The following is a 23,319-nucleotide window of genomic DNA, read 5'->3' as shown; positions in this document are numbered from 1 at the left end:
CTGTCTCCACAGGTTATCTTTCTAGAGATGGATAATGCTGCTCTTTCATGTTACCTTCCTACGAAATGCGGGGCTTCCAATCTCCCTTCCTGTTCCCAGGGTCGTCTGCAATAATAACAACCTAACTTTGAATAGAAGAACAATCTGAATACCAGGTTGTCATTCAGCAGCAACAGCTTTTGCTGAGCACACACAACTCCACAATAAAGGACACTGCCTACTGTGACCTCCCTTCCCACTGAGAACATGGGACAGAATAAGAATCTTTCCCCTCCATTCCCAAACCTTAATATTTTAATCTATTATGTCTTATCACCATCATCTTGTTCCAATTTAGATGGTCAGTTAAATGATTTAATACACCAAAGAACTACTGCTAATGCAAACTCATGCAATGCTACCATATAAGAGAAATTAGAGCATGGTGCTAGAGTGATACAAAGAAACAGTTAACAACATCAAATTTTATTAATATAAATCACTCCTTAGTAAACCAAAGCTACCAGGCTGCTGCCTAATTCCTAATTTCTGTCAGATGTATTAAAATTCATTATGTTTTTATATATAGTGTCAAATGGAAAACACTCCTAATGATAGAATTTATTCTCAGGATCATTTTTTTGTACAAAAATAGTCTATTTAAAATTTAAAAAAAAAGCTCCCTTGAGTTAAAACTAAGAAAAAAGTCAAGAGTAGCTGGGAAAAAGTGTATCTCCAGTTGTGTAAACTAAACTTTTAACATCTAAGCAATTCAAATGCATAAAGACCTTGGGAGACGTCTTCTGAGGACTATGATTTCTACACAGAACAGAAAATATTCAGTGGCCATAATTGTCCTTTCTCATGATAAAATGTGGAAAATCCATTACTAACTTAGCAGGGAGTTGAAGAAAAATTCAGCTTTTTTCAACCCTGACTTCAGTGTACCTAACCAAATAAATAATCTTCTTCCCAGAACAACAGTGATGCAGAAGTTAAATTTCTAAATATAAATAAGAAAACTGAGAAAATCAAAACTTTATGAGAGTGTTGTCTTCACTCCTCCTGACCAAAAAATTGGTGAGGTGGTCTTTGTTTCTTTTATTTTTAGTGTTACTTATATACTATACATTCTTGTCCTGCAACCTGTAAACTAACAAATAAACATGTTTTACAGACATGTATCAGACAGTAGCAAATATTTTCAGTCATTTTCACTGAGTTGTACTAGCTTATTTTGAAAGCACGTGTATAAAAAAGTTAATTAAAAATTTTTTTTCATCATCATCACCATCATCATCATCATCAAGCAGTTATATGTAATGAGATAGCAATGGATGCTGAAGTTATTCAGAGCCACTTCAAACCGACAGTTTGGGAAATGCCTGAGTAGACACTCAAGAATTCCTGAGCAGCAATTGTATTAAAAGAAAAGTGGTGGGAAGAGAAGAGGAGAATATGAGATAAAGAGGAGAGACTTTGCAGAAGTCAGTTACATCTGAAACAAGAATATGTTTATGAAAATACAGCTACTACAGACTGAGTCAAAATCTAGGGTACTCCTTCACTGCTACTATGGGGAATATTCTGAAACTCTAATACGTCATTATGTCTTAACACCGTATTTTCAGAATATTCTTGAACTATTAGTCTAGCTGTAATATGAGGAAACAATACTGATACAAAGAAACTTTAACAATAAAACTACAAAAAATGTTATTCCTACAGTCATTTTATAAGATCAGGTATTTTTCCTTATAAGTTGAAAAGGTATGCAAGGAGTAACTTAAAAATGCACAACTGTGTTTGAATTAACTGCTGACTTGAATCATTTAGCTGTCACAAGTAACTCCCCCAAACTGGTTCTAAAATAGACAGACATGGAAAGGAATAGGAAAAACAAAATGGTCAACAAACAGCAGCAGAAATGCCTTAAATGCCTGCTGATGATTTTTCAGCTTAAGGAGGGAGACATCAATTCCAGGACCTAAGAGCTGTCCAAGGCATTAAATCTTTTATAGAGAATCATTCTAATTGTCTTCTTAGAGTTAACCTATCTCATATTCCTGAGCAATCCTATCCAATCAGAAGCCCATTTATTTTTTTTCTTAAAGCCATGTTTGAGAAATTCAGTTTCAAGTTGTCAGCACTGATAGCCATTTATTCTGCACCTACACTGAAGTCTGTGTTAAAGGGAGGTTGGAAAACTAGCTGAAATTGCACTCAAATGCACTTCTGATTTTCATTGGAAGAAAGAGTTATATTACTATAAGTGTTCTGCCTGCTCCCCTTTACTGATCTTGCCAACCACTCAACTGCATTTTGCACTCTCTTTCTTTTTTCAGCACAACAACACTCAAATTACATTTCCCCTCCAAGCATTTTCCCTGGCTATTTTTTCTATCTTATCCTCACTACATTTATCTTACAAAGAAAATAAATGAAAAATTGTATAAATGCATAATATTAACAACTACTCTTAAAGTCATTTTGTGGTCTCTGTCCACAAAATTCAGTGTGTTAAATATGTCAACACACTGAAATGAAATTCTAGTGCTACAAGTAAACAGTGGGGCACAGATCTCTTTGCAGAGGTCCACCAGATTAAGAGGCAAATCACTCCTGACAATGACTGTCACAGAATACAATGCAACCAACACATAAATTATCAAGGACTAGGGAGCTCCATTCTAAACAATGTTTAGGTCCCCTGAAATCAAAACTTAAGAGACAAAACAAGAGTGAAAAGTAGAAAGACAAACAGAAAGAACTGAAAAAAAAAAAAACAACCTTACCTTTCACAAGCTCGGACAGTCCATGCAGCAATTATCCATAATGAGATACTAAAAACCAACAGTACAGTTCCTGGACATATTGTCATTAGAGTCTTCATAACAAAACGGGTATTGAAGTTTATCTTATTTAATGCTCCAATGCTTCTAGATGAGGCATCAGTGAAAAGTTTGCTATGCAAAAGCATAACTCTGGCAATAAGATAAAGTCTTAAGAACATTGGTATAGATAAAATAATATCCACATCAGCTGTTGTTGTGGATGGAGCGTAAGAAAAGGCGAGCCGGGCTGTCCACGTGAATGTGTAATTCCCAGGTATGGGATGTATAGCACACACCAGTATTTCCAAGCAGATAAAGAAAATACGCTCATAAGTCATGGCTATTCTCCAGTCATCTGCTCCATTGTCCACCATGAACAACTGAAATAATAAAATATAAGGTTAACTTTAGTACATCATTAAAAAAACGGTTATAATTCCATTTTAAATTACCACAGTTTTCAATGCTGCCAAAGACCGCAAAAATTTTTTTTTAAAGTGCCATCTCAGAAAATGATATTATTACATCACTATGAAAGGAAATATAACTCTGGTTAAGACAAAAAGAATTTTTAATACACTATTTTTAAAACTGCACATGAAACTGAATTTTCATTCATTCATTATTAAATCAGAATTCATCATATTTTTAAATTGTAATATTTTATTTGTAAAAAAAAGTCTGGACACCTTGACCATTCAAAATCAATTGTTTACTCAAAGTTCATAAAATTGAGAAGCATTTAGCTGTTTTCTGAATAGACAGCTAAATTACAAAGTAAAAATATTTCTTTAGATTCCTGTTATATCACCTGGCTTCAGCCAAGGTGATATTACAGCTTCTGTAGAAGTACCCAATCTTTCTTCAAGGCACCAATAATAATCAATATTAATAATAATCAATGTAAGATACAAAACTACATGAGAAAGTGTACAAGGACTCAAGAAGATACCTCATGGTGAAAATATGAAAAACAATAGCCAGCAAATATCAGAGTGGCCCAGGCAGCCAGGTGATGCCCAGTAGCTGAAAATTAAATGCACATGTTGGCTATTGCACAATCAAGGCCTTCAACTTGTCACCCAGGAACAAAGGTACTAAAATATTTCATACTGTTTAGCAAACTATTGATTTAAGAAATAAATAGCTATTCAAGCAGTACTTGTCACTAGGTGAGAGAAGAGATATGCAAGACCTTGCAAACAGAATTCTTTTAGAGAGGAACATAGCCCATATGTACCAAGAAGATACAATTTCAGACAGAAGACCTTCCCATCACTTCAATTATAGTTTGAATCTAAACCAAGGCTCTTCAGTAAACAGGTAAGAGGGAAAAAATACTTTTGCAGAACTTTTAAAATTAGACAATTAAAAAATAATGGGTGAGAAGACAAAGTACATCATGTGTTCTCTAATGTAAGAAAGGTATTTTTGGCATCCTAAACCCTATATACACACCAAAAATCTATTAATCTGCACTGCTCTTCGCCCCCTTCCTTCTTTCATAAGTTTAAAAATACAAGCTTGATTTCCCTGTGTTTTTTAGTGATCAAAAAACCACTCTACATCCTCCTCATAATACCTTCAGTTTGTCTTTCATGAAAGTGCTCTATTGAAATTGTTTAGAAAAGTGATAGTCACAAATGAACTTCACTGTAGTTGATTTGATACTAAAAGAAATAAAGAAGTTAACCACAGAAAGGAACATAACAGACCAAAATAAATTTCTGTCCTTATGGATCTGGTTTTTTCCCTTATGTTCTTTCTCTCCATCTTATTACACTGAGTGTTGGTGACAAGGTTTTGGCTCTGGGGATGGCTGCAGGGCTGTCAGCAAGAAGTAGTCAGGGTTGCTCTGCAATGTACCCACTGCAGAACACCGCTGAATTTACCAGTGAATCAGGTGGTGCTTCTGTGAAAGCATAGCTGAGAAAGGGCAAAACATGGCCCAGGCAGTGAGGAGTAAAAGTAAAAATGTGAGAAAGAACACCAGAAATTCTAAGGTCAGAAAAGAAGAAGAGGGAGTAGGTGCTCCAGGCACCAGGAACAGAGAAGAACACATGGAAAACAAGGACCATGATAAAGGAGGCAATTCCTGAAGCCCTTGGAGATGACCACTCTAGAGCAAGCTGGATATTTCTTGAAGAAACGCTCACTTGCAGAGAGCTCACACTGCAGCAGATTCCCCTTAGAAGAACTAATGCCCACATAAGTCCCATACTGGAGCAGATTTATCCTGAAGGGCTGCAGACCACAGAGAGGACCCACAGAGCAGCAGCACAAAAGAAGTGTGAGAAGAAATGTGTGGCAGAGAGGAACTGCAGGGGACACACTGTCATTCCTCATGCCCCCCCGTACCACTCATGGAGGAGAAGATACAGGAGCTGGGAATGAAGATGTTGAGCCTGAGGAAAGGGCGGTGGGGCAGCGTATTTTTTGCCTTCCTATTCTGCTTTTAAATATCAATAAAGTAAATTAATTTTCCTCAAGTTGTGCCTATTTTGCCAGTGCCAGTAACTGGAAAGGGATCTCCTGATCTTTATTTCAACTTGCGAACTTTTTAATCTTATTTTCTTTCCTTGTGCAGTTGAAGAGGGAGAGCAAAAGCATAGCTGGGTGGGGATCTCACAGCTGGCCATCCAGGTCAAGGTGAATCCACCACATTTACATACCGTTCTTATCTCCACTACAATATTATTGAAGACAAAGTCATACACTGTTGAATTAAGCTAAAGAAACACTCCATTAATTCAATGCATGCACCATGAGCACATAACATTTCTTTTACCTGTTGTCACTCTGCAAGCTACAGATACTAGATATGTGAATTGGTACTGCAAGGCTAATCTATGTCTGTCTGTATGCCTGTCTTACCAAGACAATGCAGGTTTGCACTTAGCAAATGCACTATTTGATATAAAGGGACACACTTCCAAAGTACTGTACAGCTCCAGTGCATTTGATTCTTGTGATTAGCCTGCAAATACTGTGAGTCAGATCTTAGAAGTGTTACATCAGTCATGAAGAAATCTAGATATTTAGAACACTCAGAATACGGATTAATAGTAACAAGTGTGATTGAAATAAAAAATATGATAACATCAGGTCTCTCAAATGCTGTGTGGGTATACAAAAAAAAAAAAAGAATAAATTTACAATGGCTTTAAATATTTCAATTATAAGATACATATCAAATACATGTCAAAGTGCCAGTGCTACAAAGTTTCAAAATCTGCTGAAAAAAAAGCAATGGTCTTTTCTCCTCCCTTTTTAGGTATGCTTTTCACAGATTTCCAAAAGAATTCCATATGAAGAAAGAAAATTCAGGGAAAATTATACCCTCAGTACTAATTAAATTTAAAAGGTGAGAATAGAAAAATGTTCAGCTAAACATGGGCATTAAAATTTGATTTTGCCATTTTTATAGCAGATAATGTTATTTTATGACTGATTTTTTTAAAAACATTGGGACATCATTGTGGAAGACATACTTGATAACATTGTCACCTGTCAGCAGAAGAAATCCTAACATGCAACATACAAAGAAATTTCTCTGCAGATCTCAGTAGAATGGGTTATGCTTATGGATACAGAAGGTCCTTACCAACCTTCCACGACCTTAGGTGTGACAATTTATTCTAAGAAAACTAGTATTTTAAAGTGATAATATCTTAAGCTGTCATATAATGAGATTTAGGAAGTAAAAACATGAAAGGCAGAAAGCACCGGTAGTCACAAATACACAGATACAGTAAAACATTTCTACTACACAACAATATTAACATAAGGATGACTTTGTTACAGTTCTTTGCCTAGGTTCAAACTATGATGGATATCAAACACTGCAGAACACGAACAGGCCTGAACCACTGTGAATATGCTGTGAATAACAATTAAGTTCAGACATCATAAAATGACACAGAAACTAGTACAGGATTTAATGTACATTTTATATACTTGCAATTATGAAATCTACTTAATGCACGCTTCACTTCTAATTTGGAAGATACAGAGGTATTTGTGCATGCCTGTGTGCTTGGCTATGTACATTTCCACTCCAGAAAGTGAAGAACATAAATATAGGGAGAAGGAAAAAGACAGGTGAACAGCACAATTCAAAGAGTGTGTATGCACACTCCAGGCTGATTTCACACAATCTGGCTGTAATAAGCATGCATTAATTTCAAGATACTACTCCTCATCTGAATGGAGAACGACACTAGCAATAAAAGAGAATTTAATAAAAGTGTGATCAAACCTTCCTGTAGATTTGAGTCCTGCACTTCACAGAGGACAAACTTCAGTCAAGGTCACATACGTTATGCCTATTCATAGTTTTCAAATTTTTTGTAATTATTCAGAGTTAAAATCTAATGCAAGTACTTCATCAGTGTCCTGCAAGGTTCTCCGAATGTAGAACTCTCATATACTTTTACCACATCTCCACTTTGTGTGAAAAATTCTGAAGTTATTTTCACCTGGAATTATGTAATGTATTTCTAGCATGTTCTATGTGAATGTAAGACACAGAATCAATGCCCCACTTTAAAAATATAAAAATGACAGGTATTTATATAGATAGGTATTTGTATATTTACATAACACTTGTGAGTTACACTGTTACATTCATATAACACCAGATGAAAAAAACCAGAAAGGCATTCTAAACCGACAGATTGCACACATAAGAAATTGGATCAGAGACTCCCTAAAGGAGAGAAACAAAAGGAGAGAAGTTAATTTTCTAAATGTTGGTGAATGCAAAGAAAAAGGAAACTAGTCATACTTTAAAAATGCCTTTACAGGCAAAATTAAAAATCTGAGAACTGCATCACTATCCTGCTGTAATACTGTGCAGACACAATAATACAGGAGTAAAAAGGAAGCAATAAACAGTGATAAAGCGGCATCAGCTGTAATGCTGGAAGCATTCCTTGGAGAAAGGAAATCAACTTTACTTACAAGCAAGTTGTTGCAATTGTTTAATTTAAGAACCCAAATTAAAAATGGTTAAATACTGGAGTCACTTAAATCTTACAAAAGAGCTGATAGGACTATGATTAAGAGTAGCAAAATATGGGTTCTGGGATTGATGACATACCAGAATTTTTGACCCAGTATTTTTCTATAGTGTGTGTTACACAAAGTATCATTCACACAATCAAAAAAATAAAAACACTATGGTAGACAAAGAAGATACTCTTTTTGTCTCACTAGTCCAAGAAGCCAAGTTACTGTCCCACAGCACCTCATTAGGTAAAAATTGTTTAAAGCCACTTTCAAGTCATGAGGGGAAATTGCCACCTTAAGTCTTTAGCACAGTCGCCTCTAACTAGGAGATGGAAATTACTTTCTTACATCATGTAATCAAATGGTCTGTAAGTTACCCCATGCCTGTTGACCTTGGAGAGCCTACAGGAGTTTCTGGAAGCTGCTGTGCTGCTCATCCTAAGTACAATGCCCCAGATCAGACACGTTTGTGGGTTTAATATATATGTAAAGTCATGAGGCATCAAACTCCTTCTGCACACACAAAGCACAGAAGGCAAATAATACATTTTTTTCACAAAATGGCATGAGGGACTGGCTATCTTGTATTTGCCAGAATGTTTTCCATGTCCAGAATAAAAAACAAACTTTCTAGTAGGTCACTAGAAACTAATCTGTAAGGTCTAGCTATCTACCAAATGAAACATGCTTAGTTCATTCAAATGAGGAAGCTAGACTGCTCTATAACTTATACATGTACCCATGCATGCACACAAACATTCCCCTCCCAACTATAAACACCCCAGTTTAAACAGAAGATCTTAAAAGTCTGGTACTTAGTTTCAGCCAAAAAATTATTATTTGCATAGTACATTTAAATTTGACATCTCTGTGCAAAAATGTTTTTTTACAATGATTAATATTTTGCTATAAATAAAGCATGTATGTAAAGCAAACTTCATGTTAATTATTCCTGATGGTTAAACATGCCCAAAATACTTCTCTCAAATACTGCATTTAGATGTTATCATCTTGGGAAGGGATGGGGAAAAGAGGCTCAGAGAATTTATAGTCTTTGTGAATTATATTTTCAAAAGTGCAGTACCAAAAAATTTCACATTAAAATACATCTGAACAGTACATCTTGGTTACTCTGACAAAATCACAAATTTGACAAAAGGTCACAAATAACCACAATCATTAAAAAAAAAAAACAGGTGTGTGTTAAACAATGCTATTGGCCAAGTTTGTCTATATCTTTTTTAATATCGATTCCTCAATCATTATTAAAAAATAGGAGAGTTTTTAGAAAGAAAGTAATTTAGAATCAATGAATAACAAAGGGTTAAACCCTGCATGAGCACACAAAGTTAAATTCCACCTACCCATATTTCCCTTCTGGTTTAATCCACATGCTAACAGTATTCTTTTTAGCTTTTTCTCTCTAAAGATATTCAGAAGCATTCCTCAATATTTTTAAATGGTACTTTACAGATTTTCAGCTGTATTCTTCATCCCCAGCTATGAAATAGCTTAACACCCCCTCCTCCCCCCCAACAGCCTACAATGCCAAAAGACCATTATAGCACTAGCAATTGCTGAGATGTACATAATTTCTTTTCCTATAAGTCTCTCCATATACATGCATGTGCTCTAAGCACTCAAAGAAGATGAGACACTCCTGATAATGCCGTTACTTTCTATGTAGTATTAAGAATCGAAATTCAAGGACTACAAAAAAACTCAGAAAATACATTCCAAGATATCTGGATTCTTTCCCAAGGATACAGAGAAGAGCCCCTGAGAAAAGCATAATTATGGATTGAGCTAAGAAGTCATCAAAAGCTCATAAATATATTAAAAAAATCAAAGTAATTAGATAATGAGCTTATTATTAATAATAGATTGTAAACAAAATTAATACAAAACCAGGGTTTTTTCACTTTCATTATTAAACAGATATTTCGCAAGACAATTTCCTAGTATAATTCTGTTTGGAGTCTTGCTTGAACAATCACAGCTGAGCTTCCTCAGATCTGTAATCAACAGAGAGATATTTAGTTACATGAATTTTTATGAACATTTGAACAAATCAGAGCTCCATAAATAAAAGTCCACCACTCAGGGTGAGCATATTCATTTGAGATATTCAGCAGAAGAAGCACTATGTGACTCAATTGAATTGACTGAAGCAAGAGTTTCTACTTGTCAATGTCTATGAAAGGTATTCCTTCATTTCAACAATATTAATTTAACAGCTATTTTGTTACACCAACGTTTCAGTTCCTACGCCCAGTGCTGCATAAAACAACCAAAACAAGCTCCTAAGTCACCACATAAAGAAGGCTTCCATCCAGCACTAGAAATTTCCTAAAACCCTTGTGTCTGGCTTTAAGACTCAAGAATGTCCTCCAGGCAGATACAGAAGCAGCATGTTTATCAAAGCTCTGCACCACTAAAGTGCAAGAACAATAAGAGAGAAGGACAAAAACTGGGGGACTGGCCACCACCTGAAGGCAGCCACTCAGTGGGACCTTGATAGACTGGAGTGTTGGCCAAGAAAACTTAATGAGGCAAGCGTAGAAGGCACTGCACCTGGGGAAGAATAACCCCAAGTACCAGCACAGGTTGTGGGCTGACCTACTGGAGAGCAGCTCTGTGGAGAAGCAGCTGGGAGTCTTCGTGGATGCCAAGCTGACCATGAGCTGGCAGTGCCCTTGTGGCCAGGAGGGCCCGTGGTGTCCCGGGGTGCATTGGGAACAGTGTGGCCAGCAGGGTAGGGAGGTGATAAATGGTTAAATGCTGGAGTATACCCCTCTACTCGGTCCTAGGGAGACCACACCTGGAGTGCTGTGTCCAGGTCCAGGCTCCTCAGTGCAACACAGACAAGCAGCTACTGGAGGAGGTCCAGAGGAGACCACAAAGAGCTGAGGGGTCTGGAGCATCTCTAAGGATGCAAGGCTATTCGGATGTAGCCAGCCCTTATGAAACCCACCAGTAACCTAAGCTAGCCAGACCACACCTTGTTCTGAGTTCAGCTTCCATAAGCTGCCAACCTGCACTGCCCTGTGCTTTTGCTGGCCCATTCTGGCACATTCTCTCTGCTAAAACAGTGCAGAAAAATTGTGCCAGTTTTATTACACCTGAAAGGAAAAGTTGCAAAGTAAATGAATTGCTTAGGTCTACTTTCATAAATTTTAAAAAAATTATCACGCTGAACAAACAGCCATGCTAATAAAAAACAATAACACACAAAAAAAAAAAAAAAAAAAAAAAAAAAAAAAAAAAAAAAAAAAAAAAACTCTTCAAAAATTTCTTCTGGCCTTTTAGATCTGCTTCAACTACTACAATGAACTTGGTAATACAAGGATGGAAACATCGACATCAAAGTAAGGGATGATTTTAGCTTTGCACTGGAGCAGCAGTTACAAAACTTTGTACACGAAGAACACATAAAGTAACTGTGTTATTTTGCAGAACTAACTTTAAAAATGTATATCAAGAAACGTACAGGTTTGAGATATGTTTTTCTACATTTTTAGTACCTGAGAAATAAAGTAATTCTAATTCTACATTCTTTTTGCAGATGCAAAAGTCACTGGGAATAAATTTACATTTCAATACATTTATGTTATTAATTTTATAAAATTATTTTACAATTCTTCATTTACGACTTTTCTTCATTCACTGCATGAAGAAAAACACCATCTCCCAAAACAACTCCCATATGCCACTGTGAGAGAAGCCTCACCCTCTTCAGGGATGATCATCTTCATTACTACCAGAAGAAACTGACACTACAATCTTGCTACAGTGGCTGCATGGTCAAAACAGAATTTTATTGCTACTGCAGAGAAATGGCCAAGGCAAAGTCAGTTAATAGAACTTTAACTTATTCATAAATCAATGTCTGTTCAAGAGTTTTCAAAAACTCTGTAAAAAATATTTTAATGATAACAAAAATGTTGAGGATCAAATCATTAACACATAATAAGGCTGCTCTAAACTGAAACACTCTAAATATACCACTAATTCAGATACTCCAAAATACAGATCCACTTCTGAAATCAGTTGTGCATGACTTCTGTAAAAGTGATAACCAGTACTTGTAGAAGTACAACAGAAACACAGTGAGAATAATTTTGATGAAAATGTCATTAAACTTAGACACTATCAATGAGTACTCAGAATCATTATTTCTAATAATTTTAGGTAGGAGGTAATTTATTTTGTGCTGTCAAGCTACACCTGGACATTAAGTCTTTCTCCAGGTTCACAGACTGAATTCAGGTTTCTTATGCATGTGGGTTTTATTTGTATTTATTTATTTATTTATTTTGTGGATGCAATGGTGCAGACTGAATCAAAGTTACTGTGCCATTTTTATTTTTAATTAAAGACATGCCTGATTCTCTGGCCTCAAGAGGCCATATTCTTAAAAGCTATTGACAACTATTAACACCTGTCACAAAACAAGAAAGACCATTCACCTACTAGAACGCATCTTTGTTTTGCTGAGTGACTGAAAATGAAATTGCTTCATAATGCCTTTCTCTATGAAAGACACTACCACAACAGGTCAGTTATAGGGCAGGTGCAAATGACTGTGCATATCTATAGTAATGCTACAGAACTTGCAGAGCTATGAAAGATGGAATAAAACTTTTAATAGGAATAAAATGCTTCATAAAGAATAGTATCTCATTAGAACATACTGTGGAGCACTGCATTCATTTTATATTGCAGGTTTTGGGACATCTCCTAAAGTAGGCATATAATTCTTGACAATTATAGGCATAGATGGATGGCAATTACAATGTCTTATTTACATGACAAATGACTGATCTGAGCATAAGACTACATGATAGGCAAGCCTGAGCTTCAAGTTTAGCTATGAAGCCATCACCGGATTTTTTCCACAGGACTTGAACTCTTAATCTCAGTGTTCTCTTTCGTAAAAACATCCTTTATGTGACAAAAAAAAAAGTAAGGAATTGTCCAGATAATTTTCTTTTACAATGAAATACTTTTACAATATAAATACTTGCTAGAAAAGCTTTTCCTTCTTTTCAGACTATCTTAAACCTTCTCATCGAACCACAGAACTGAAGTATAACTGTTTGTGGAAGACACACAGTTGCATAATTTTTTGCAGAATACAGATAAAGGTCAAAAAGCTCTTTATACACAGGTGAAAATAAAATCTGTAGATACGAGCCCACATATATTTACTTCTCACTTATTTTTTATTTCAAATATATTCTTTCACAAGCAGGGGTTTTGAAGAGGAACTATACTTAAGAAGTTACACTATACAGCCTCTTAACTCTGTTTTTGACACTCATGGTTCCTGCAGCCTTCAGTAATTTTATGACTATATTCAATTAGAATTCCATAAAAATTTCTGTTGGTCAGTATATAACAAAGAACCCAGCTCTCCCCTGTACATGAAGATAACTCTATAGTACTAGTATAGATAAAATTCAGAAGCTGCCACTTTGACACAAGGTTTTGTTTTAATATGTTTCTGTAGGGGAAAAACAAAAACCCAACCAAACCGAGAGCACATTACTCTTAAAAGGTTAAGAGCAGGACTTCAAAATATAAAATTATTTGTATATGGAACACATAAGAGTGTTTCCATACATCATGAAAAGGTTTAGAATTTCCTTAAAAGAAATTTAATTCCAAAAGATCGGTCTGTCTCCAACAAAATGAAAGAGATGAGAAAGCACCTTAGAAGACATTGCTCTTCAGAACCCAATTCTCCCACTTCTTGTGGAATAAGTAATACTCATGCCCTTCTATAAAATGTGAATATAAAACTGTGCTTATTAACGACTATTTCCAGACAGATGAAGGGCACAATTGCAGGGACTGTTCAAGCGGAAAGAACAGAATGAATCAGTTAGTTACAAATGTGTGATACTCTGCAACTATGAAAATATTTAGATATGATATTAACTGAACATTTTGTTTGCAAAAGTCTGGGCTCAGACACACCAGTTTAAAATATAAGATGTTCATATTTGACTGCTGCCTTTACAAAATAATTATTTCTAAGCTGTAAAGCGTGTTCTCATGACAGTTGCTTCTGATCATCTGAGAGACATAGGAAGGAATCTCTTAATGTGGCTTTCGTTAAAACAATAGGACAAGGTCAATTTATACAACTGAATCAAGAACACATCATAATATTTCTCTATGAAGAATAATCACACTAAAGAATCTATCTATATATGTAGATATTTAAATTAACTGGATCTTTAGAGCATTTCAATTTAGAGCACTCATTATGTGTTAAGGATTTGATCTATATTATTCATATCACTTTTACTGAACAGAAGTTTTCCCATTCATATTTTTCAACGCAGTGTCATTTAAGTTATTAAATTAAAAAAAGGCAAGAGAAAAATTCAATTCTATTTGTGTGTGTTACCATGATACGCAGCTTTTCTCTTTTCCATAGAAAAACTGTGAAAACTTCCTCACAAAATTCCTGAACACTTTATAAATTTTTTAATTAAATTTTTGTACAGTGATCAATATTTCTAGCTTACCTGAATGCTAGTTACAAAATCAATTACAGCCTCTTCTCTTAGTGGTAATTTACATCTTAAAAGGAACTTCATAGGCTCAGAGCAATATTTTGTCCTCTCCTGAGGGAAGGTGACAACTTTCATCATCAACGGTGAAAACAGTTGATTGAAAGAGAACCTTTTAATTCTCCAGAGTCCTAAACAGCAGCCATTCCTGTTCTGATCTTCACGCAAAACAGATGTCAAATACATCTCAAATCAAACTCAAAGCCCAAGATACTACATTTGGTAGATCACACACAAACCAGAACCAAGACCAAAAAGGTATTTATGCACACTCATCAGTTCTGGCACACTTTGACTTAAAGTCAGGCAAAAAAGAGCTGTAGTCAAGTACCTGATAGAATTTCCCAATTTGATGGTCCCACAGCTGAAAGATCTGACATGTACAATAGTTTCACATTAAGATGGGCATGCAGAATCCCTCTAACACTGAAGACAAGAGCATCTGTTCATTTCAGCTAAGCTACACAATTTATACAAATCCAGAAACTGATTCCTGGTTACAAATGTTCTCAATGCTCTCTCTCCTCCAACAGCGACAATGACATACCTTCCCACACCTCATAATGCATTGTTATGTCTTGATAAACTTCTGACAGTTTAATTAAAAAACAGTTGGAACAACATCAGATATAAATAAATAACTCCACGTATGGCTGGACCAGCCACTCAGTGTACTGAGCACCACGTACCACCTCCTTCTACAATCTAATAAAGTAAAGCCAGTTGGAAATAGAGGCATAATATATGTTTAACCTTATTGCCCCTTCCAAGGCTGATCACCATTAAAGGATTTTCAAGCCTGCCTTCCACACCATATGCATTCCAGTGCTGCTTCTCAGAGACAACGGGCACCTGCAGTGTTTCTTACATCAACAGGATCTACACATAAAACCATCAAAAATGTACTGAACAGAATTGAAACTTAGTGTTTTCACAAAAATACTCTACAGTGTTAACTTGACATATGCTGTTAATTTGTCAAGTATGGTGACATTGGATTCCTGTGTGATTCCTTGGATTCCTGTGTGATTTTGTGCAGTTCATTACAGAAGTGAAATGTGTGTTAAATTTAATTGGTAAAGGGGAATTTTTGAATCCGAACATGAAGTTATCATATCCTTGATCAACTGCCACACAATAAGTTTGTTGTTGCTTGACTCAAAAGCTATCAGAATAATTAGAAAAAAAAAATCACTAATTCTCAAGAGACCTCAGATCAGGCTAAGTAACACTCTAAGTTTATTTCTTGATTTGCAGCCATTTTCCATCAGACTTGCTCTCTGTGCCCTTAGTCTAACTCATTCATTTCTTAAGCTGAAGATTTACAGTCTGCGTGAGCAATCCCTGATGCTTCAATACACCTAAGCAAAGACAAGTTGAACTCCACACAAAGTCAAAAGATTGCCAGCAAGACAATGAAATGCACACGTACCACTCCAGTGAAGGCAAAACAATGACATGGATAGAAACAAATAAATAACAGATAAATAAAAAATGAATAAGTTGGTCTATAGAACATCCATTACTTCTTATGACAAGGAACTGTAAGGGAGTTTAACTGTTCACAAGTGCACAATTTTTATAGTAAAACTTTCCACTGATGCCATTAAAATAATGAAACTCCCATAAACTGTGCTTATTATCATCATGCACTACGGGATGTATTTGCACAATAAACAGGTATTATGTATTTATTACCATTCTTTTCTGTTACCTGATACTGCTTGTTCAATTTTTTCTAGTTTTCAGGCACAGGGAAAAGAAGATTCTTAATTCTTCAGCAAGATATTTGGGCTCTTGGCTGTAGTAATTTTATAGAAAGGTAATGACAACTGACAATGTTTCACTCCAAATCTATCAGTAGCATGTTATTTTCCCACCACTTCAGACCCATTGGGACTGATGTTACTTTTTTCCTGCAGACCTGTGAGGCTCTGCTATGCAAGCAATAACTTAAACTTAACCTTGGAGTTTGCAAGCCTTTCCACGGGTGTTCTATCAAAGTATGAACTAGCAATACATTTTAAAAGTGGTTAGAAACTTCAGCTGATACACACACACACACACACACACACACACACGTGCACACACACACACACGATTTCTATTTGCTTTAACAAATACCAACAACTTTCATGATTCTGCACAAGTGACAGCATCTGTATCAGGGAAAAAAAAAATAAGCTCAGATGCTGTCTGAGACAGCACAGGTTAGCAATACTCAGGTTACTATTATTCAGGACAGATAGTATGTTTATTTACAGAAAGGGTACACTAAGCAGTCCAGCATTAAAGAAGTGTTCCAGTGGATATATTCTTCCACTGACCACCATCTCTGAAGAAATACTCAGCTGTGGTGGGAATGCCCAGCAAAACATTAAAGACCTCTGAATGGCAGTCTCACAGACTTTTGATTTAATCCTTTTGCTCTTCCTAATACAAGAAAGTGCCAGTACTAGATCAGGGGTAAATAGTTAAAAAGCGTTTGTATCTCTAACCATAACAGAGATAGGCAGAGACATCCATTTTTAAACAAAATTAGAAAAATTGCAGATTTATCTTGTAAACCCCACTCAAAACTTTCTTAAATTCCCTTTTATTTATGGATCAAATTCCACTAGAGGAATGTGGAATGGAACAGTAAGTTCTAAAGAGTACAATTTTAACTATGTTACATACTGCCTCTGCTTTAATTACGTAAAATAGTATAAGTAACACACTGTTTATGCATGAAGTGGATAATTAATATATCAAAAATTATTATGACAATTGGGTAATGTTGTCTTTTTAGCTCTTCCCTCTTTCATCTCTTCAAACTCTCAACCAGAGTAACAGTCAGAGAAATACCTGTTCTAAGCTGGGATAATGATGAATTACATTTTTCCCATTGATCTTTCAAACACAAAGCACTTGTTCTGAAGAACTGAATCAACAACCACACAGGCCTGGAGAGAGAGCAATGCATATTTCATTATCTCCCAAGTGTAATGTTTTTAACATCATTACAGACACAACAAAAATGGAACAAAAAGTGAGCACAGATTTTGCGGTTATCACTAGCCTCAAGTCCAACTCTGTTACTCATTAGGATTTTTTTCTAGAAGAGGGAAGGACGTGAAGCAAACTTGCTCACAATTTTTATCCTCTTTTTGGGAAACGATGAAGTAAGCTATGAATTAACATTTGAAACCAACTGTTTCCAACTGACTTTGATTGTATTCTTAACACTAACTCACATTTATTAAAATTCATAACAGCTCACATTTTTACTCCCGGGTCTGGCTAATACAGCGTCATCACTGAAAACATATTTGTGGAAAATGTTTAAACAGTTCCAGTATTTCACAAAGACTACTCAGCATCCCTACAGTTAGCCTTGTCTAAACACTGTAGTTACCACCCTTCTGGAGACTGTGGTCCGCCAGCTGCAGAGCTATGTGTAGGTTCCTGGGAGCCGCGCAGGCACAGGGTGTCGGTGCCCGGCGGGATGCGCCGCCGAGCCGGGCGCTCCGCGCGGAGCTGTCTGCGGTGCTGAACCGGCGGCTCCACACCGCCCCAGCCGCACCCGAGCGCCCCACCGCACGCCTACCGCGGTCCGACCGCGGGAAAGGACGAAAACTCAGCTGCCTTACGCTGCTGTACCACTTCTCGGTTTGGGAAGAATCTTGGCAAACCGTTATAAACTTTCCTCCCAACTCCCTTTAAAAAAGCAGCAAGTCTGGGGCAGGCAAACTCTAGCGACTGGTTTAACTGGCTGATTTTTCAAAACAAAACATACAAGCAATGTCACTTCAAGAGAAGACTAAAGCCACCTGCTGTGCTGCTAGGCACCGTCCCATGGACATCCTTGAAGCATGGCTGTTTGATCTTCACTAATAAATCAAGGTCAAAGACTACTGAAAAGAATGAAAAAGCTGACTTCCACTTGCCAGCATTCTAGGTCAACAGGAGTTTCTCAGTCAGTATTCATCCTGCACCCAGTAATAATTACTAAACTGTCAGCTCCTTATTTTCCAACTTTTTTTTTTTGTCTCATGCTTTGTAGAAAAATCTACTTATGCAAAGGTTGGTCTGCTCCCACCAGAGTATGAAAGACACCAGAGCCGCAAGGTGAATACAACCACCTTCTTCTGTTCTATAGAAAAATTTTCCTCTCTCAATTAATTCCTGCTTATTTACACTATAACAAATATTTAAGTATGTTTCAGATAATAATCAAAAAAGAATGTTTCAATGGGAACACGACTGACAAATAGCTGGCGCAAAAAGTCCTCCAGGACACAACCAACCAACTGTGGGCTCTGTTCTACAGACCTTATTCATTCTTCTGCACAGAGCAGAACGTTTGCTTGAATTAATGACATGTCTGCCTTCAGAAAACAGTCTGCTTTAAAGGTTATTTAAAAAACATTACCTTATCAGGGTTACACAGTATCTTCTTTTGCCTGGAGAACATAATGTACATTATATACTTAGCCAAGGGATTTTAAAGATACCTTTTTTCCCCAGGTGTCTACTGCAACATAGATTTTATTACCATAGAATTGATATAGCCTTTGCCCTGCACTCTCATCATCATATTTTTTTAAAGTCAAGTGTGTGCAGAAAAACATACTATGCTAAAATTCAAAAGTGAGCAGAGCTACAGAGGTTTCCTTTCCTTTCTTTTTTTTCTTTCCTTACATCCTTTCCTTCTAACAAACTCCTTGAAACAGAGAACTTCTCTTCACTTTTGATTTGGATGACAGAACCCCTTGAAGCAGCAGCTCCTCCAGGCACTGTCATGACTACTGCAGTTTCTGGTGTCTCTCATTCTGAAACATGGGGTATTGCTGCTTTACAGGTAGGTGTACTTGTGTTCTGTCTGGCGGCACTGAAAACTACATTAACTGTGATTAAACCATATGATTGCACAACTCCTGCCATGGAGTTACATATATGAGGAAGTTCTTTAAAACAATCAGTTTAAAAAAAACCAACCAAAATGGAATGACATTTTTTTGACAATATTTTTTTTGATCCATAAGGGAACTGATTCCTAAGACAATTAAAATTTTTAAATCTTTTCCTGAAAAAACCCAACAAACGATTGAGTCTTGGAGTAACTACTCAGTATAAGCTGGGGTACCTGCACGGACCTACAGCTATTTCATTTTCATTCAACTATTTAATTCAACTATTTATCTTCAAAAAAATTCTTCACTTAAAGTTATATGCATAAAATATTTTAAACATACAAGCAATGAGAGGGCTTGTTTTAAGCTCTGCAGTTCATGCCTGAAGAAACATTTGTGGGAAGATACACCAGAAAAGGCTCCCACACTGCAGGAGTGCTACTTATTTATTTTTATACTGATAAAGAAACACGTTCATCAGTACTCTGGTAGTTTATAAATTTGCTGTCTCTCCAGAACACTTGTTTATTCAATACAGTATCATTAAATAGCTTTCAATATCTTTGACATTAATGCAGAAAAACTGGGTTCTGAGCCAGGAAAAGAAGTTTTGCATGCGCAAAAACTGTACAACAGTATTGAATTCGGCAAAAAGTCTTCAGTGACGTAATACTTTTCAAACACTACCCTAGGTGTGAGTGTCAAGGAGACTATGTACCATTTCATATCAAAACTACATGCATTCATTTGCACAGGAGAAGAATTGTAGTATACAATGCTTAATATTTTATTTTTTATTTAACTGACTGGTACCAGTGGCAAAGTCTTCATTGCCCTTGAAACCTGACATTTCAGTCTTCGGCTTAAGGAGTCTCTGAAAAAGCAAAAGCACTATATCTATGAGTAAGGTCTTTTCCCTTAAAGATTTTGAATTCTGTCTGTTGTACAGTTTGGTTGAGATGAAATGCAACATTTTAACTTCTTGGTCAAAAAATTTGAAGCTGAAATTAGGACTAAGTCACCTGGACAGAACCTGTGACAGTATCTGTGAGATTTATTCTGTATCTTTGACCATTATGTTTCTCTTACCTTTAGCCCTTTTCTTCTTAACACTTTTATCTGGTCACATTCCTAGACACTACAGCATTAAATAAAACAAGTCAAATATCAATCTCCCCCCTCCTTTTAAACACTCTCCTAGAGTATACTCCTATTTCAGACAGCTCACTGAGCATTACATACCTTGCACAGTGAAGACCATTAATGTTACCACCAAGAGAACACGCACAGCATGAAATTTAGTCACTGAAAAATAGAAGACTATTGCTGCACCTCTGCTGCAGGAGACGACAGGCACATCACCTGGAAAGCAGGTTATAACCTTCAGGCTAGGCAATCCTATAGCACAGCTACAGACAACAGTTCCTAGCAGGCAGAATTCCCTAGCAGACAAAGCTTCCTGGCTGCTCTCTGCCCGTCGTCTGGTGCCGATCTCCAGGGCTGAGGTCCATTCACCAATTTCGGCAGGCTTGCAGAGACCGCGTTTGCCTTCTGAAGCGGCAGGACGTGCCCAGTACTTACCACCACAGCTCCCCTGGACAAACTGCCTCGCACCCCCCACCTAAGGCAGCAACGCTCCCTGACCCACAGAAGGAAACGTTACCTGGATTTCTCTTGCGTGGTACACGATGATGAGCCCGAGCAGGATAATCGTGGAGAGGCTAATAAGGCATTTCAGAGCGAGGGAATACAGAGACTCCTGCAAGAGAAAGACACCGCCGTTCCTCAGAGATCCCATGCGCGGGGGCCGCTCCGCCCCACCGCCACCCCGGCCCGAGGAGGCGGCCGGCGGCACCGCGCCACGGGACAGCGGGGACACCACGGCACGGGGACGGGGCGGGGGCCGCGGGCGGTGGGACCGGCTGCCGCCGAGCTGGTACCTTGGTGTAGGCGCCCCAGGAGAGCTCGGTCTCGATGACCATGACGACGATGCCGAACATGCCGAAGATGAGCGCGTAGTCGCTGAGGCGCTTACGCTTCTCGAAGAGAGCCCGGCGGTGTCCCAGCTTGTAGCCGATGTTCTGGTTCTTCTTCTTGCTGGACTTGCCCCCGCCGTTGTTGGTGCTTCCCGTGCCGGGGCCGGGGCCGGGGCCGGCGGAGCTGTACAGCGCCAGGTTGTTGGAGTTGTTGTGTTCGGGCTTGGAGACCACGATCTCCGGGGCGGCGGGGCTGCCGGCGGCGGGGGCAGAGCCGGCGGCGGCGGGGCTGGCGAGCGGCGCCTGGAGCGGCTGCGACTCGGAGTCCATTTCGTGCAGGTTCCTGCGGGACGAGCTCAGGTTGCTGAGCGGCCGCATGACGCCGCCGTTGTACCTGCAACTGCTCATGGCTATTTCGGTGAAGGGGTTGCTCTCCCGGCGCTGCTGCTGCTGGTGATGGTGGTGGTGATGGTGATGGTGATGATGATGGTGAGTGCTGCTGCTGCTGACACTGCTGCTGGGGCTGGCTGCCTGCTGCTGCTGCAGGCTATGGCACTGGTGGTACTGGGAATATTGGTGAGGCTGTCTGGACGCGCCAGCATGGCTGGACGGGGTGAACTCGCTGACGTTCAGCTGGCTGCCGTGCCGGGAGGAGGCGGCGGAAGACAGCGGCGAGGAGTGCGTCCGAAAGGCGCCCGAAAGCGGCGAGGAGGCGCGGAGCAGCAGGGGCAGGTTATCCCCCGCGGCTGCCGCAGCAGCCCCGTAGTAGGCGCAGTTGTTGCACTGGAGGCACGGGCTCTGCTGCTGCTGCTGCTGCTGCTGCTGCTGCTGCTGGAGGCTCTGCTTGTCCTGGCCGTGCTGCTGGCAGTGCGGCGGCGCCGGCGGGCGCTGCTGCTGCTGCTGTTGCTGTTGCTGTTGCTGGTGCTGGTGCTGCTGCTGCTGCTCGGGGCCGAAGCCCGCCGGGAAGTGGCGCGGCGGGTCCATGCCGGGGCCGTTAAAGCCGCAGGAGGACCGGGCGGTGGTGCACCCTGCGCAATGCGTGACGGTCGGCAGGGGAGCGTCCTGCTGCCGCCACGACGGGCCCATCCCGGCTCCCGTAGAATCCAGCCGCCGCGTCCGATTGGTCGGGCGCACCAAAACAACGGGCATCACGTCACCTGGCGGGGGCGGAGCGACCGCGCCGTCAGCGGTGGGCGCGGGCCCCCCGCCCGCGGGGATCCCGCCTCCCGCCTCCCGCCCCCCGCAGGTGAGGGCTGCCCTCGCCCCCGGCCCGCCCCGCCCGCGCCGCGGAAACCCGGGGCTTCCCGGGGGCGGGGAGCGCGCTCGCTCCCGGGATCTCCCCCGCCTGTCGGCGAAGGGGCTCCGCCGCGGCTCTCCCCGGCGGCTCTCCCCGGCTCCCCACTCACATCTGCGCCGTCTCCGGAACATGGGCGCCGCGTCGCGCTCCGGAGCTGTCCAGCAGCGCCGCCGCCGCCGCCGCCCTGCAAAACACAGCGTGGGGCTCGCTCCCCTACCGCCGCCCCGGGCCGCCGAGAGCTGGAAGGGGCCGCGGCGCGGAGCGGGGAGCCCTCCCCGGCACATCCCGGGCCTGTCCCGAAGGACGGGTAGGGGGACGCGCGGCTTCTGCCGGCTGCTCCTTCCTCCCTCAGCCGGAGGAGGGAGAGGCGCAGCCGGGGCGTGAGGCCGGCGGCAGCCGGGGGTGGTTCGAGGGCTGCAGAGCTGCTCCGCCGGGTCGGCAGGAGCTGTACCGGGAAACGGGACCGGTGTCACTGAGTAGCTCCCCTCCGCCTCCAGCTCCCTGCCGTGCACTGCCTGCACAGTCCTGAAGTTGGTTGTATGCTGCCATTTTGCCTTTTCCCCTTTCTTTGCCTCCCAAGCCCCCAGTGAGTAATCTGCTCTGGCAGATCCGTTAGGCAGAGCCATGTCTGCATCAGGTAAAGTCTGCTTTCTGCATTTATTTAAGGAAAGATTATTTAAGGAACGAATTATGAAAATGAGAAGTGATTTACCTTGTTACAGCTGTGTCATTCCTGTCAAATGT

The 23,319-nt window shown here is 39.8% G+C and overlaps 1 protein-coding gene across 2 annotated transcripts in view; it reads right to left on the bottom strand.

Moving 5' to 3' along the window:
• The window catches only part of KCNN2 (potassium calcium-activated channel subfamily N member 2), a 69,753-nt gene extending 46,970 nt beyond the window's left edge, over positions 1 to 22,783 (bottom strand). Inside the window, exons 1-4 of one of the 2 annotated variants that reach the window (XM_041398432.1) lie at positions 22,685 to 22,783; positions 21,243 to 22,435; positions 20,966 to 21,061; positions 2,775 to 3,193 (exon numbers count right to left, since the gene is read on the bottom strand). In XM_041398432.1, the coding sequence (XP_041254366.1) occupies positions 2,775 to 3,193; positions 20,966 to 21,061; positions 21,243 to 22,435; positions 22,685 to 22,706 (1,730 nt within the window). In that variant the 5' untranslated portion in view covers positions 22,707 to 22,783. Of the gene's footprint in view, positions 1 to 2,774; positions 3,194 to 20,965; positions 21,062 to 21,242; positions 22,525 to 22,684 lie in introns of those variants that run through there. The other variant, XM_041398433.1, reaches the window with a different exon arrangement.
• Between the last annotated feature and the right edge of the window lie 536 nt (positions 22,784 to 23,319).

The sequence above is a fragment of the Onychostruthus taczanowskii genome, unplaced genomic scaffold (assembly GCF_017590055.1).
Source record: "Onychostruthus taczanowskii isolate IOZ18803 unplaced genomic scaffold, ASM1759005v1 scaffold148, whole genome shotgun sequence".
Lineage (NCBI taxonomy): Eukaryota > Metazoa > Chordata > Aves > Passeriformes > Passeridae > Onychostruthus > Onychostruthus taczanowskii.
The sequence above is the reverse complement of the archived record's forward strand: the minus strand, read 5'-3'. Positions and strand labels throughout refer to the sequence as shown.